We start from the raw sequence: 16,226 nt of genomic DNA on the forward strand, positions 1-16,226 counted from the left end.
TAAATACCTATCCTTATGTCCACAGAGACGCTCTCGGCCCTCTACACACCTACCCTTATGTCCACAGAGACGTTCTCGGCCCTCTACATACCTACCCTTATGTCCACAGAGACGTTCTCGGCCCTCTACATACCTACCCTTATGTCCACAGAGACGTTCTCGGCCCTCTACATACCTACCCTTATGTCCACAGAGACGTTCTCGGCCCTCTACATACCTACCCTTATGTCCACAGAGACGTTCTCGGCCCTCTACATACCTATCCTTATGTCCACAGAGACGTTCTCGGCCCTCTACATACCTACCCTTATGTCCACAGAGACGCTCTCGGCCCTCTACACACCTACCCTTATGTCCACAGAGACGCTCTCGGCCCTCTAAATACCTATCCTTATGTCCACAGAGACGCTCTCGGCCCTCTACACACCTACCCTTATGTCCACAGAGACGTTCTCGGCCCTCTACATACCTACCCTTATGTCCACAGAGACGTTCTCGGCCCTCTACATACCTACCCTTATGTCCACAGAGACGTTCTCGGCCCTCTACATACCTACCCTTATGTCCACAGAGACGTTCTCGGCCCTCTACATACCTACCCTTATGTCCACAGAGACGTTCTCGGCCCTCTACATACCTATCCTTATGTCCACAGAGACGTTCTCGGCCCTCTACATACCTACCCTTATGTCCACAGAGACGCTCTCGGCCCTCTACACACCTACCCTTATGTCCACAGAGACGCTCTCGGCCCTCTACACACCTACCCTTATGTCCACAGAGACGTTCTCGGCCCTCTCAAAGCAGCTTCTTTCCGCAGCACCATCACAGAAAACCACAACTGGTCAAAATGCAGACAACAAGTGGTCCAAGGCTGGGGGGGGGAGGTCCATCCCTATCTGATACACAACTCCTACAGTTAAGGCTCAGGGAACGCTGCAAAAGAGGTATGGACCCGGGCTGGAGAAATGGCTCAGCGGTTAAGAACACTGACTGTTCTTCCAGAGGTCCTGAGTTCAATTCCCAGCACCCGCATGGTGGCTCACAACCATCTGTAATGAGATCTGGCACCCTCTTCTGGCCTGCAGGGACATGCAAACAGAACACTGTATATGTAGTAAATAAATGAATCTTAAAAACAAACAAACAAACAAACAAACAAGAGGTATGGACCCTAAAGGAGAGGAGGCAAAAAAGACTTTAAGCAGCAGAGGACCAGGATGTTCACATCTTCTATGACAGGGAGCTGTACCCATGAAATCTTCACAATATGGTTGCTCAAACAAGATCTGCACAAAGACAATACCAAGTGACATCAGATATGTATGAGGGAAGTTTCACAAGGCCCCATACCTAGAGGAAGAGCTACAGGCAAAGAAGCTAAGAGAAAGAAAATCATTCTTCTTTTCTAGGGGAAGAACCCCCTGAGAGGTTATTCAATCCCAAGCAGTCAGACTGAGGTATATACCTATACACATACATAGGAGGCAACACTAAATGGACCCGGAAGGTTGTATTTATGTATACACATGCATATATAATATATGTAACAGTAATAAAGAAAAGGGGGTCATGAATTTGAAGTGGGGACACAGGAATTGAGGGAAGAGAGTGGGGTAGAAATGATATAAATACAGTATTCATGCATGAAATTCTCAAAAATAATGAAAATAAATGTAAAAACATAATACAATACAAATACAATTTGAAAACAAAAAGTGTGACAGCTAAGAAAATCCTGCAGAAGATGCTGTGTGTGTGGCATGGTTTAAAACCACTACCCTGAGTTCTGGTGCCTCCTGGGGGAGGCCCTGCTGACCTGCACACACGTGTATACCATCAGGCTCAGGGACTTCAGGGTTCTCTAGACTCCTTCAAATCTGCCTGTGCGGGCTGGAGAGATGGCTCAGAGGTTAAGAGCACTGGCTGCTCTTCCAGAGGTCTGAGTTCAATTCCCAGTAACCACATGGTGGCTCACAACCATCTATAATGAGATCTGGTGCCCTCTTCTGGTGTGCAGACACACATACAAACAGCACACTGTGTACATAATAAATAAATAAATCTTTAAAAAAAGTATGCCTGTGCAAACACCAGGAGATAATCTGTCTAAAGCATTTGCTTTATATCAGACACTTTTTGGAATATTTCCTTACCCATTTTAATCCTTACATCTCTGTGAAGCCATATTATGATGTTTATATTCAAAGGGAGGAAGTTGAGTCACAAAAGTAGTCGAGAGGAAAGAGAGAGAGAACACAAAAGCACTATGTACAACCTTGACCCCAGCAATGTGGCTTTGGGGTACATGGCCTTGAATCACTACATCACCTGCCATTGACTGGATGAGAAAAGGGCCTTTGTATAACTTGTCATAGTTTCATTAACTTGGCACACCAGGGAATTTCCTCCATCAAACTGGCCTGTGGGCAGGTCTGCAGGCATTTTCTTGATTGCTAATTGATGCAGGCGAGACCAGCCCACTGTGGGCAGTGCCATCCCTAAGGCAGGTGGGTCTAGGTTATAAGGAAGTTGGGGGAGCAAGTCAGCTCCTGCCTCCAGGTTCCTGCCCTGACTTCCCTTCATGATGGACTAAAGGAATAAACTCTTTCTTGCCCAAGCTGCAATGGCTGTGGTATTTACCACAGCAGCAGAAAGCAAACTCGAACAACTTCTAATCCTCTTCTGACCGACAGCTCCGTAAAGTCACAGCTCCACTTCTCTCTCCTACACCGAAGCACAAAGACATCTATGTCCACAGCCACTGCACCACGACCGCAGGCCTCCAAGCCGCTTACCTCCAGCCTGGGCTTGTCCTACCAAGGCTGCCGTGACAAAATGTGACCAGCTTCCACTAAACTTTCCGAGACAGCTGGTAAGTCAAACCAGAAACAAAACCACAGCTGTCACAGATAGCCACACTCTAAACCCAGGCATCACTCTGTTCGGTTGTCTGGGACTCCAAACGGGGCTTTGCAGGTTACCAATCTGTTCTGCAGGCTGGGAGGAAAACCAAAGGTCACGATGTCCTCAGCACACATAAACACAGGCGATGGACAAACAGAGGACAGAGCTGTACACCAAGAAGACATAGGCTTAGTCACGGGCTCTTTCCTGGATCCCAAATATGGGCATCAACATTTCAGAATCAAAAACCTACCGAAGGTCCAGAGGAGGCAAAAGAACTCTCCAACAGTCAAAGGTTCATCCCAGCAGGGATAAAAATCAACTACTGGATCACTGTCATCCAAGAAGACAGGACATACAGCTGGATCCCTTGCTATGGCTACGAGAGCCCACCTGCAGACAGAGAATCGGCCCTCACCGTAGGACACTACATGGTATCCAGACCACCTCTCACCACTGCTAAGAGGAAAGGGTCTATGAACTAGGCCAGGGAAGACAACAGAAAAGGCAAAACCTATCTTCAGCACATCTTCGTGTCTATCCAGAAGCACTCACTGGGATAAGCACTCCAGAGAGCATGCACTCACTCACACGCTGATGCCTACTTGCCCACCATGTCAACTTTAACCCCAGGCTTCCTGTGCCTTAGGGGCCTATGTACTTGACATGGCACAAAGCGGGTGCAAGTGAGCAGAGCAAGGTTGTGCTAAACAGAAGCCACCTCCTGTTCCCTGAAATGGTCCATGTGATCAGGGGTAAAGGGCCACGACACAAGGATGCAACTTATTCCGAAGTAAGTTCCCCAGCAGGGAAGTGGGGCACTTACGTGTTTCAGAATGTTGCTATGACATAAGTATATACAGGGCTTTGCTTTTTTCATAACTTTTCCATGATTTTGAAATGATTTTCTCTTTCATTCTTTTTTTCAGGGTCTCAAGGAACCCAGCTGGTTTTGCTCTCCTGGTCCTCCTGCCTCCACCCCAAGGACTAGGACTGCAGGTGTGCACCACCATGCCTAGCACTAAAAGATTTCCTCTTCAAATGAAGGGCAGTCCACTAGCTAGTCAAGTTGGAAAGCACTATTTCTCCAATCAGAAATGAAACTGTTAACTCAGAAGTCACATGTGCTACTACAAAGTGTCATGATGGGACTAGGCTCTAGAGGAAAACACACGAAACTTAGGACTCGCACACGCACACGTGCACATGCACACGCACACACACACACACCTGTCAAGGCCAGAGAGCCTCAACTATCTAGCTGTGTCTGAGTTTCTGTCCCTTTGACTCATTATTGGCTAGGCCTGCTCCACCGGGTACGCTGGACTCCAGAGGTTCAACAACCCTGAACTAGGAGCCAGCTCACCCAAGCTTCCATTCCAGCTGCAAAGCTAGCAAGGAGAGGCAAGTGACTTAAGGTCACTCACAGCTGGAAGCAGCACAGCTGGAATACAAGGAAGATAACTACTCATCCTACTACTGCCCAAAGGGCCCAAGCTTCTTATGGGGCCTGCCAGGCAGGAAGGGATGTGGCCCTGCTGGGGAGGCAAGAGTCACACTGGAGAAAGCTACGGCTGAAACTGTGGCATGATTTTCTTTCCCAGTGAGAGCTTCAACAGTGTTAGGGTGAGCAGTTAATGCTGCACTCCTTACAGTGGGGGGAAAAAGCCAGCAGTGGCTCTCATAGCCCTCCTGCCCCCTGTACCACCCCCGCTGCTTGTCATAGCTACTTCAAAGGTCCAAACCCCTCTTTCCCCCAAATTGAGAGGCCTTAATACATTGGCCAACCACAAAAAAGGGGAATAATCGGAGCAGAGTACTAAGATGGCAAGAAGTTTGGTACCATCACCTAAAGGACCTCTGAGACCCATCAGAAGACAAAGGCAGCCAGAAGTTTCACATCTAGAGTTAAAAAAAAAAATCAATTTATAAACCAGGTGTGGTAGCACATGCCTTTAATCCCAGCACTAAGGAGGCAGAGGCAGACAGATCTTTCTGAGTTTGAGGTCAGCCTGGTCTACAGAGTACATTCCAGGAGAGTCAGGGCTACACAGAGAAACCTTGTCGAGAAAAACCAACCAACCAACCAACCAACCAATTAACAGCGTAACATGAGGTCTTTCTGCGGTGCAAACTGGACACAAAAGCCAGGATGGACAAGGATCCAGACAAAGGTGCATAATGACCAAAGCGGCCAGGCTCCTTGGGTAACATTTCACCTGGGTCACAGCTTTATGAGAGTTCTCTATTTTAGTTTCTCTCTATAAAAGTGGGCTTGTAACAGTTCCAGAAACCAATGAAAGTTAACACAAACATTAATGCTACAACAGTATCTGACATGTAACATCTTCAAACAACCAAGATCATTTTAAAAGAAATATGGGGGCTGCAGGTGTAGCTCAGTGACAGAGTTCTTGCCTAGCATGCACAAGGCCCTAATTCACTAGGCAGCACTATAAAAACAAAGTAGAAAAAGAAGTTTTGACAAGTCAAGCCCTGCTCCACACACTGCCTCCCCACCTATCTCTGAAAGGCCTCGCCTGTACTACAGAAACCCACAATACCCTGGCTCTTCCTCACAAATAACGCTGGGCAGGAGGAAGAAGACAGCCCTCTGCCTCCCTCCTAAGAGAACTAACTAGATCCTCCTCACACCCGTGTATGGATCAGACCTAGGACCTTGACAGAAAGCAAGCCAATCGAGACCACCAAAGGACCTTCCTCTTGCAAAACCAGCCAAGACTCTGCCCAGCACCCCCAGGACAGACAGGAAGAACGTGTACAGAGACACGGGGTACATTAGAGCTCTCAGGGTTTTACTGGACAACTTAAGACAGCACTGGGGGCTGCTGCCAAGTTCCAGCCCAGAAAGCCATAGATTCCAGATCACGGTACCCCCTCTATTGGAGCCTCTGCACTACATGTCCCCTTCAGACTGCAAGAGGGCTCCAGTGAGACCCTCGCTTGCTGCACATGTACCAACGGATGGATGGCCTCTGTCATCTGCTCTGGGTTCCCACACTCAGGGATGCTCAACATACAGGAATACACTGAAGAATTCACATTTGCTCTCTTTTTCAATACTTCTAAAGAGAGGGCCTTCTTCTCTGCATTTCATTTTATCTAGTGATGGGCAGGCAGCAAGAATTCACATATCCTTTATCAACTGCACTCAGCCAGCTGGCAGGCTATGTGAACAGACTGGCAGGAGAAAAAAGGTTAGGGACATCGGTCGCCTCTGTGATCTAGGCAGACGCTGGCCCTGGAACAAGAGGCACAAAGCAGGAGGGCCGGCAGGGCTCCATTTTCAGGCCTAGAGACCTCATCTGCAAATCCGGGACCCTGGACACAGAAAGGGATGGCAATTCACTCTATACAGATGTATACGTGTTTACCAAGATTTCAATCACAAGAACCACAAAACCATTACCTGGCCAGAGCACCATCTCCAGTAGGCTGCTTTAGTCAGTTCACTGTGCAGAGCAGCAGGCTGAACTGAGTTCCGCTCATGGAGAACAGGGAAGCACTCTCTTCAGCTGAGTGTTGGCCTAGGGTCTCGGTCACGGGGGCTCAGGCAGACATCTCCACATGCGACAGAGGCACAACGCCAAGCATTGCAATGTTACAGGCTAGGACACTGCTGCGGGTGCACCCACCTGCTGACACCCAGCCATGATGTCACCCACAGGAAACTTGCCTTGGGCATTCCTTCATGGGAACCATCCTCCACGAAAAACAGTAAGAACTCTACTTGCCACTGCACTGGTACAGAGCTAAGTCCTACCGACGCAGAATACATCTATTAAAGCACCTCTTTTCACCCAAAAGTTCACAGACACCCCTATTTCTACAACTTCTGGCAGATTCCCTAAAGTAACAATGAGGCTGTATGGGCACTCTTGTGCCTGATGGAGAGAAAATCAACCCTGCTTTGGAGTGTGGGGAGCAGTTAGGTTTTCTTGGTGCAGTTCCCGAGTATCAACATAGACCAAAAAAAAAAAAAAAAGTGACCTGAGTTTCTCCACCACACACAAAACTCCAGGAGAGAACCTAAAGTATTTAATCCTATCACACACACAGCAGTAAGTGCTGGGCACCACTGAGAGGACTCTGTCCCCTGCACACGGGGTTTGGTTTTCTCCCAGAACCTCCGCGGGGCCGGGCTAGACTTGTGTGATGCAGCGTTTCATTAAGAGGCGACAAGGCACCAGCCACCGCTGTCCAGAACTGAAACTCTGGCACAAAGCCACGGCTGGGCGGACAGTTGGGGCACCAGGTGCCTCCCCAAGCTGCTCTCGGCCCCCCGACCTCCACTCAGCCCAGCAGACGCTCCCGGCCAGCGGCTCCCAGAGCACGCGGTGCTCGACAGCCGTGGGTGCGAAGGCGACACCTCGAGGCTCCGAACCCAGGGACACTCCAACTTGTGCCCGGGCAGGGGCCGAGAGGCCCGCCCGCGGCCAGGCCTCGCCGGTGCCCTGCCGAGGCGCGGCGGCCGCGGGTGGAAGGACGTCCCCGGCCCCACCCCCGGCCGCGCCCCCACCCCCGGCGCCGCGCACCTGGCCGCAGCGGCTCGGTGACGGTGAGAACCAGCAGGAAGAGCAGCAGGAAGGCGCCGCTGTCTGCCTTGGGCACCATTTATCCTCCGTTCATCGTCCCCGGGGCAGCGGCGTGACCCCGCGGGGAGGCCGGACCTGGCCCGGAGGAGGGCGTGAAGCCGGACTCCGGCCGGGGACAGAGAGGTGGCGGGCGAGGGGTCCGGCTGGGCCGCGGCGACGCGGGGCAGCTGCACGGGGACGCCGCCGACTCGCGCGCACTCCAGGCCGCAGCAGCGGGACGCGATTCCGGCTCGCGCAAGATGGCGGCCGTCCTGCTCGGGCCCGCGCGACCCCGCCCCCAGCCCGCACTAGCCAATGAACGCCGAGCCGGGCGCTGGGGGGGCGGAGGGAAGGCCGGACGGGCACGCTCCGGACGAGGGGCGGGGCCTGAGCAGGAGGGCCGGAAAGAGGCCAGGCCAAGGGGCTGGGCGGCAGTGGGCGGGGTCTGGGGGCGGGCCGATAGGAAATGAGGCGTGCCATTGGCTGAGCCGAGAGGCGGGGCTCGGGGGACTGAGCCTTGGCGGCGAGGTGGCCAAAGGGGTCCCTAGTGCTGGTTAGGATCACGAGGACCAGCAGTGTACGGGACCCGGGTCTGGAGGGGGTAAGAGTGGGAACCTGGGATTAGAGAATTGAGGAGGCAGCGTAGGACCTGAATGATCTTCACTCCTGGCAGCCCAGGTCTGTCCCAGTGCCCAACATACACTCTAAAGCAGTCTTCTAAAGGCCGAACCTCTGTGATAAAAATGAAGAAATCTAGAGGGCTGGCAGGCTCTGAGAATGGGGAAGGAACACAAAACGGTTTCAACAGAGGAGCAAATGGCCTGAGGGATGTCAGAGAGAATAACAGACAAGCCCAGATCCTCTGGACCAGATCTCGGGGAGGTCCTACCTATACCATGAAGGAGAAAGGCCAGGCAGAGACGAGGCTAAAGTCTGGAAACAGGGCTCCACGTGCTGACCTCACACCTCCCCTCATGAACAGCATGAAAGTGAGAGACCGCAGATGGTAAAGCAGTCTGCTCCGGGGGAAGGACCACCACCTGTGTACAGGCCCAGCTCTGGGGAAGGGCGTGTACCTAACTCACTTTAGTGCCCTCCACCGAGTCCCAGGATTCCAATCTGTAATACCTGGAGCCATGTGAGTGACAGACGCTAACTCCTTAGAGGTGGATAAAGGCAAGTTCAAACCCAAGACTAGGTCAAACCATCAGATATTCCAACTTCCATAGGTCCTGGCCCCAGGGCAGATGTTGGACACAGGTCTTGTCACAACAGAGGGAGAGCCCTTGCTGGCAGAGGCAAAGATACCTATCCAGCACTGCCCTTGGGACTTGCACAGTCCTGGTGGCACATTCCCAGCACTCAGTACAAGATCCAGGTCCAGCCTTCTGCCCCTACACCAACCCCCACTCCAAATCTGCCCGGGAGCCCAGCCAGCCATGAGCTGGGCAGGTCCTTAGGAGGGAACTCACAGTCAAGTGCAGAATCCCTGCCAAGTGGCCACCTGCAGCACCACTGTTAGGAGACCAGGAGAGGTTAGGGTGAGAAAAGAGCAGCACAAGAAGTGAAAAGTCCAGCTGAACCCCACAGTGAAACACAGAGTTAGCCAGAGGAGGCAAAGGGCCTGAGTAAAGATGAACCCTCACCCTTCTCAGCCCTGCTCTGTGCCACTGAGGGTTGCCTGTGGAGACAGGATCAAGAGCTGAGGGGTGGGGGTCACGAATGGCTTCCTTATCACTGGCCTGCGGAGGGGTGGCCCTCTCCATTCCCTTCCCCTGCCTTAGGGAACTGCATTACCTACAGGGTTCCCTACATTTTGCTCCCACCTTTGTGATGCACCCCTTTATCGAGATTCCTTCTGATCATCCTTAATTGAGTCTATCTTCTGTTTCCTGCTGGAACCCTTGGCTGATAGGACCACCCACCCTGGATCCCCTGAACTGACCTGGTTTGCAGCAGTGAGCCATGCCGCTATACAGCAGTTCAGTTTTTAGGTTTAGAAACATGGGCAGACCTTTGTGTCCCATAAGCCTCTCTTACCTGAGGTGGAGCCAAACGTGAAGCCATTTTGTTCACTTTTAGTCTGCTCCAGTACACTGGCAGACCTTCTAGGTTCCAAGTCCAAGTGGCTCAGGTAATAGCCTCATTTCCCCCAGGGCACTACTCCTTTGTGACTTCACCCACTGAAGTCACCCCCGGAGACAGTGCTGAATGTTCCATGCTAGACTCTTGGCCTCTTAGGAGGCAGGGACAGCGGGCCTGGCCAGCTCAGAGGACTCTCTGTCCACAGTGTAAATGAGGACGCTGCTGGCCCATGTCTGGCAGGGATGTAGAGGGCAGCCTCAGAGGCACTGGGCACTCCCGGCACCATGGATGACGCTGCCGTCCTCAAGCGACGAGGCTACATCATGGGGATAAACTTGGGAGAGGGCTCATATGCCAAAGTCAAATCCGCTTACTCTGAGCGCCTAAAGTTCAACGTGGCGGTCAAGATCATCGATCGCAAGAAAGCCCCCACGGACTTCCTGGAGAAATTCCTTCCTCGGGAGATTGAGATCCTGGCCATGCTAAACCACCGCTCCATTGTCAAGACCTATGAGATCTTTGAGACATCAGATGGCAAGGTCTACATTGTCATGGAGCTTGGGGTCCAGGGCGACCTCCTCGAGTTCATCAAGACCAGGGGAGCCCTGCAAGAGGACGATGCTCGTAAGAAATTCCACCAGCTCTCCTCGGCCATCAAGTACTGCCATGATCTGGACGTTGTCCACCGAGACCTCAAGTGCGAGAACCTTCTGCTTGACAAGGACTTCAACATCAAGCTGTCTGACTTCGGCTTCTCCAAGCGCTGCCTGCGGGACGATAGTGGTCGACTGACATTAAGCAAGACCTTCTGTGGGTCAGCGGCTTATGCGGCCCCCGAGGTTCTGCAGGGCATCCCCTACCAGCCCAAGGTGTATGACATCTGGAGCCTGGGTGTGATCCTCTACATCATGGTCTGTGGCTCCATGCCCTATGACGACTCCAACATCAAAAAGATGCTACGCATCCAGAAAGAGCACCGCGTCAACTTTCCACGCTCCAAACACCTGACTGGTGAGTGCAAGGACCTCATCTACCGAATGTTACAGCCAGATGTCAACCGGCGGCTGCACATTGATGAGATCCTCAGCCACTGCTGGGTGCAGCCCAAGGCACGAGGTCTGTCCTCTGCAGCCATCAACAAAGAGGGAGAAAGCTCCCGGGCCACTGAGCCCCCATGGACCCCTGAACCCACTGGTGCCGATAAGAAGTCTGCCACCAAGTTGGAGCCTAGGGAAGAGGCACGGCCCGAGGCCCAACCTGAGACAAAACTCCAGGAAGATGTTGTGCAAGTGGCCAAGCAGTCAGAGACCCTGGGCCTTAACACTGAACTGAACAGGGAGACAGAGGAAGGGCACCCCCAACAGCCTCCAGAGACACATACCTAGTGAGCCTCTTGCAGCCCAGGGGGCCAGCAGGGAATGAGGCAGAGCTCATGGCTTGAAGCCTGAGCCTAGAAGTCAAGGGACGAGAGAGAGAAGGAAGACAGTCCCGGATGAGCTGCTATTTTCGTCACTTTCTTCTCCCGCCTTTGAACTTGGTAACTCAACATGGCTAAAGAAGCAATAAATCACTATATTGGTGCAGACCCTGGTCCTGGGCTCCCCTTGGCTTCCTCATTCATAAGGAAATCCATTCCCACACCGCCCCCCCCAGCCCAGACTGTATCCTCAGGCCATGGTTGAGTTAGCAGCAGCAGACAGAGGCTGGTTGGGAGGATTTAAGAGGGGCAGAGAGAGGCCAGGGAGGATAACTAAGTGAGGAAGACACAACTTCTGGAGGGGAGCCGAGCAGTGCAGAGATGGACAGGGCTGCCTGTGGAGGAAGGGCCGGGAGCCAGGGCCCTCTCTGGCACCGGAGAGCTTGCACCTGCTGCTCAGGAAGGAGCTCAGGGTCTAGGCAGGCGATTCACCACTACCCCAGGGCTTCTGGCTGCACAAACCTGCCTGTGGGGGCCGGGGGAAGACTACGGAAGGCAGGTCGACCCCCATAGTACCTTTTGGGCTCCCCAAATTGCTTGGCAGCTGGTGTTTCAGCTCTGCCCATCAAGGCACATGTCCCTCCATGTCCAGCTGGCACCCAGTTCTCAACTATGCCCTTAGTTGCTCCACGCCACCATTTCTCAGCCCAGAAGTAGGGGGCTCCACTAGTTACCCCAAGAATGTCCCACAGCCCTGTATAGCTTCGGCTGCATCCCATTCTCTCCCAATCTCAATCAGTTCCAGAGGAGATGGAAGAGCTCCTCAGTCAGAGCTGGAAGCTGACCTTGGCAAAGCAAAACTGGCAGCATGTCTGAACCCTATAGGCAAGGGAGGCAGCCACTGGTATTCCACAGGGGTGTGGCCTGCATCTGGCACCACTGGCTGCCATGTGCCGCTTGCCTTGCGGACACCATGTCCCAAGCAGTCCTCACCTTGCTGTTGTGGCCCCTTTTTCTTCACCTCACTCTTGGCAACTCATGGAGGTCTAAGGGTTTAATGCATAAAAATGAGAACATTTAGACTCATCTCAACCCTGCCCTCACCTCTTCTCTACCTTGGGAAGACACCAATGCCAATTTACCCTGGAGAACTGGGGTCCAGTGAGTTCCTGTTCTTCCTGCGTCCCACACCACACCCAGCCTACCGTGACCTCACTGTCTGCTGTTCCATCTGTCATCTCCCAGTGTTCACAGCTACACCTAGGTTACCTCCTACCACCCTCAGAAAGGATTTCCATGCTAGCTTCTGATCTGCCCATCCACACCCCCTCATCCCTGCACCCCAACACATGTGCCATAAGCATACTTGCCAATTCACCTCTGAAGACTATGCCCATGTCCCTGGGCTCAGCCAAGGGACTTCGTCTTCTTCAAAGCCTCCTGGGACCAAGCAACGCTCTGTAGCCCGCCTCTGTGAATTTTGCCTGTGAGGACCAAGTAGACAGGGTTGAGGCACAGTGCTGACCCTGAGCGACACTGGAGAAGCCCCATGAAGAAACTTGGATGGGGCCGAAGGCTCTGGGACATGTGGGGCTGGGTGGTGGAGGGTGCCCTGGGAGGTGTAGGCTCCTCCCCTCTCATCTCTGTAGTCTTCCTATGATTTGGGGGACAGAAGACACCAACAAGCCCTGAAGCTACTTGCCATTTAAGTAGGAGACGGTGGGGGTAGGGAAGAGATGCAAGAGCTCCTGCTATGTGCATTACAGGTGTGGAAATAGCTCAGAGAAGGTGGGTTCCCACCACAGAGCACAGCAGCACAGCGCCCCGAGTAGTGTTTGCACGTGACTGAGCCCAGTCCTCCTCACGTGACCTTATCCTGCAGGACCCTTCATGTGGGCTGCTGAACCTGACTCAGCCATCTGGAGTGGCACTCGGGCTTTAGGACCAGGACTTCAAGGTGGCATCTGTGTGTATTCTTGTTCCCCACATCATCTTTTCCCTCTTGTCTCCCTGGTGGCCCCTCTGTACCTGGGTTGTGTCACTTCCTCTTGGAAGCCTCTGTCCCGCCTCCCCCACTAGGAACAGGCCTTCTTAGAGCTTTCCCTCTGAACACTGCATCCTTGGATCACGTCTTGGCAGCTCACTGTAAGCGTAAGACTCCTGGGAGATGTGAAAATGAACACAGGACTTCTAAAGGAGCCAAGATTATACAAGATGCCACTTTTGCAAAACGAACATTCATGCACAAAATACAAGACAGAGCGGCATGCAAACGGTGAGCAGTGCTGCAGTGCTTCATGCAATCCCTGCTCCCCACTCACAGACCCAAGGTGGGGGCACACTGAGCCCCACCCCTCCCCTCCGAAGCTTGCTGTTATGGAGAATGCTAAGGGCCATCAATCCCTGGGCCATCCAGCACCAGGCCCAACACAGTCCCCTCCTCCCAGGAGAGGCCCAGGCTGGCTGTTCCCAACTCCTCCACCCTAGACCATCAGAGGCCTGCTCTGGTCCAAGGCCCTGGGCCTCCATATGCATCTCAAAGCCAATTGGCTTCTTTAACAGCAACCGTTATGAGACAAATGACCTGGGTTGTATAGGGCCTGCCCATCATTTAGAGAACAGCTCCTGACATTCTCTTCTTTCCTGACTTAGTCATTCTCAGTGGTTGCTTGCTTGGTTATCTTACCAACTTTTGTATCTGTCCTCCACACCTGCCCCACGCCACTGAACATGCACCTGCCTACCCTGGACCCTCAGGACATCCCCTAGCACTACCTACCCTCCCATCCACACACACACCCATTCACCAGGTTTGTGGCTCATCTGCCCACTCTGCCCAAAGACCCTTGCCAGCTCCTGACTCCACACATGGAACTGCTCTCATCCAGCAGACTGGGACCACCACTGGACTGACTGGACCTGGGCAGCTTCCATTGATTCCAGGGTCACAAGCTCACAGGAGCTTTTCTTCAAACCCCAAAGAAAGGGCAGGGAATCGGCTCTAGTGAAATGAGGAACACACAGGACCAGTTCCCAAGGCCTGATAAGGAAACAGGCTTGGGGATGGACCTAGATCACCTCCCTTGGGGCCTCACTGGTGACAGTGAAGCCACAGCAAGAAACAGGGCCAGGGAGGGTTACCACAGGCCTGAATGCCAGCTTCATTCCAGTGGGCGGGGAGGGGGTGCTCCTTCTAGGCCTTCCTGGCTTGCAGGGGCCCCATTGCCCACAGCCTGGTCCCCACTCCCAGCAGCCTGGCTTTATGACTTCATTCGCTGGTCACTTGGTGACAATGCTGAGCGTTCCACTCCTCCAAGTCCAGGCCAGCCCAACCAGACGCCTCCCCACAGAGGGAATGAGGACAATGCCTGCTGGCCCGTGTCGGGAGGGGATGTAGAGGGCGGCGGCATCGGCCGCTCCTGGCACCATGGACGATGCCGCGGTCCTAAGGAAGAAGGGTTACATCGTAGGAATCAATCTGGGCAAGGGCTCCTATGCAAAAGTCAAATCTGCCTACTCTGAGCGCCTCAAGTTCAACGTGGCAGTCAAGATCATAGACCGCAAGAAAACACCCACTGACTTTGTGGAGAGATTCCTTCCTAGGGAGATGGACATCCTGGCGACCGTCAACCACCGTTCCATCATTAAGACCTACGAGATCTTTGAGACCTCTGATGGGCGCATCTACATTGTCATGGAGCTGGGCGTCCAGGGCGACCTCCTCGAGTTCATCAAGTGCAGAGGAGCCCTGCATGAGGACGTGGCACGTAAGATGTTCCGCCAGCTCTCCTCGGCCGTCAAGTACTGCCATGATCTGGACGTTGTCCACCGAGACCTCAAGTGCGAGAACCTTCTGCTTGACAAGGACTTCAACATCAAGCTGTCTGACTTCGGCTTCTCCAAGCGCTGCCTGCGGGACGGGAGTGGGCGCATCGTCCTCAGCAAAACCTTCTGTGGGTCAGCGGCTTATGCGGCCCCCGAGGTTCTGCAGGGCATCCCCTACCAGCCCAAGGTGTATGACATCTGGAGCCTGGGTGTGATCCTCTACATCATGGTCTGTGGCTCCATGCCCTATGATGACTCTGACATCAAAAAGATGCTGCGCATCCAGAAGGAGCACCGAGTGGACTTCCCACGCTCCAAGAACCTGACTGGTGAGTGCAAGGACCTCATCTACCGCATCCTACAGCCAGATGTCAACCGGCGGCTACACATTGATGAGATCCTCAGCCACTCATGGCTACAGCCCCCCAAGCCCAAAGCCATGTCTTCTGCTTCCTTCAAGAGGGAGGGGGAGGGCAAGTATCGAGCTGAGTGCAAGTTGGATACTCGACCAGGCTCAAGACCTGAACACCGGCCTGACCACAAACTGGGGGCCAAACCCCAGCACCGGATGATGGTGGCACCCGAGAATGAAGACAGGATGGAGGAGAGGCTGGCTGAGACGTCCAGAGCTAAAGACCATCACATCTCTGGAGCTGAGGTGGGGAAAGCAAGTACCTAGTGGTGGAGCGGGCCCTGGGGGGTCATGGTGTGCAGTTTGCACTCACATAAGCTAAATAGGCAGGTAGGAGCTGAAGAAGGCACAGGCGCAAGGAACTAGTAAAATCCGTCAATTAAACCACTATTTTGATTACGTTCTATTAGCTTTCTTCCACTTAGTAGCAAAGACATTAATACTGACCACCAAATAAACCACAAAGTGTATACAAGCATTGAGAGTGCCCAGTGGGGAGTCTTTTTCTCTAGGACTCATCCAGCGCGGGGATCTCCAGCATAGGGGTCCAGGAACTCAGGCCCAGGCAGACTCAGTGAGGCCTGTGGTGGAGAGGACCTCTGTCATAGTCCTCTTGCCAGGCTCACACTTGTCAGCCTCTGGCCCTCTCCCACCCCCAAGGCTTCCAGGCGTGGACAGCTCCATGCTTCTCCCTCATCTAATGCAATACAAGCTATCCTGGCCCTGTCTTGTCCTTACCCAGGTCAGCATCCATTAACCCCGAAGAGGCGATCAAAATTAGCGAGCTGTGCTGCTCAAGCCTCACCCTCAGCATTCCCAGGTGACCCCACTGACAGCTTGTTGCTGTCTTCCCCAACCTGTAGAGCTGCGGTGCCGCAACCCCCAGCATCCCTCAGTGTCATTTCCTGGTTACCACCCCTCCCGAAAGATCCCTTCATGCTGGCCAGATGCTTGAGGTGGTCAGCATCTGGGCAGCACCCATCCC

At 53.3% G+C, this 16,226-nt stretch overlaps 3 protein-coding genes across 19 annotated transcripts in view; 2 read left to right on the plus strand and 1 right to left on the minus strand.

Annotated features, from left to right (window-relative positions):
- Dgcr2 (DiGeorge syndrome critical region gene 2) overlaps positions 1–14,255 on the minus strand; it is a 77,013-nt gene extending 62,758 nt beyond the window's left edge. For 2 of the 17 annotated variants that reach the window (XM_076548433.1, XM_076548432.1), the window contains exon 1: positions 9,543–9,678. Coding sequence is in view for 2 of the 17 variants with exons in the window: in XM_006983532.4 (XP_006983594.1) it covers positions 7,464–7,542 (79 nt within the window). In the remaining 15 variants the exon portion in view is untranslated. Of the gene's footprint in view, positions 1–7,463; positions 7,803–9,542; positions 9,679–11,997; positions 12,051–12,370; positions 12,489–13,032 lie in introns of those variants that run through there. The other 15 variants (XM_076548440.1, XM_076548434.1, XM_076548438.1 and 12 more) reach the window with 15 other exon arrangements.
- On the plus strand, positions 9,872–11,177 carry Tssk1b (testis specific serine kinase 1B). The gene has a single exon (XM_006983533.4). The coding sequence runs from the start codon at positions 9,872–9,874 to the stop codon at positions 10,970–10,972; it is 1,101 nt and encodes a 366-aa protein (XP_006983595.2). The 3' UTR covers positions 10,973–11,177.
- A 31-nt stretch (positions 14,256–14,286) lies between the features above and the next one.
- Tssk2 (testis specific serine kinase 2) lies at positions 14,287–15,719 on the plus strand. Its single transcript, XM_006983534.4, has one exon. The coding sequence runs from the start codon at positions 14,432–14,434 to the stop codon at positions 15,506–15,508; it is 1,077 nt and encodes a 358-aa protein (XP_006983596.2). The 5' UTR covers positions 14,287–14,431; the 3' UTR covers positions 15,509–15,719.
- Positions 15,720–16,226: the final 507 nt, after the last annotated feature.

This window comes from Peromyscus maniculatus, chromosome 12, assembly GCF_049852395.1.
Source record: "Peromyscus maniculatus bairdii isolate BWxNUB_F1_BW_parent chromosome 12, HU_Pman_BW_mat_3.1, whole genome shotgun sequence".
NCBI classification, from domain to species: domain Eukaryota; kingdom Metazoa; phylum Chordata; class Mammalia; order Rodentia; family Cricetidae; genus Peromyscus; species Peromyscus maniculatus.

What these genes read in the sequence shown, in the direction of transcription:
- Tssk1b (XM_006983533.4), top strand. Translation starts at nt 9,872, where the DNA reads ATGGATGACGCTGCCGTCCTCAAGCGACGAGGCTACATCATGGGGATA.
- Tssk2 (XM_006983534.4), top strand. Translation starts at nt 14,432, where the DNA reads ATGGACGATGCCGCGGTCCTAAGGAAGAAGGGTTACATCGTAGGAATC.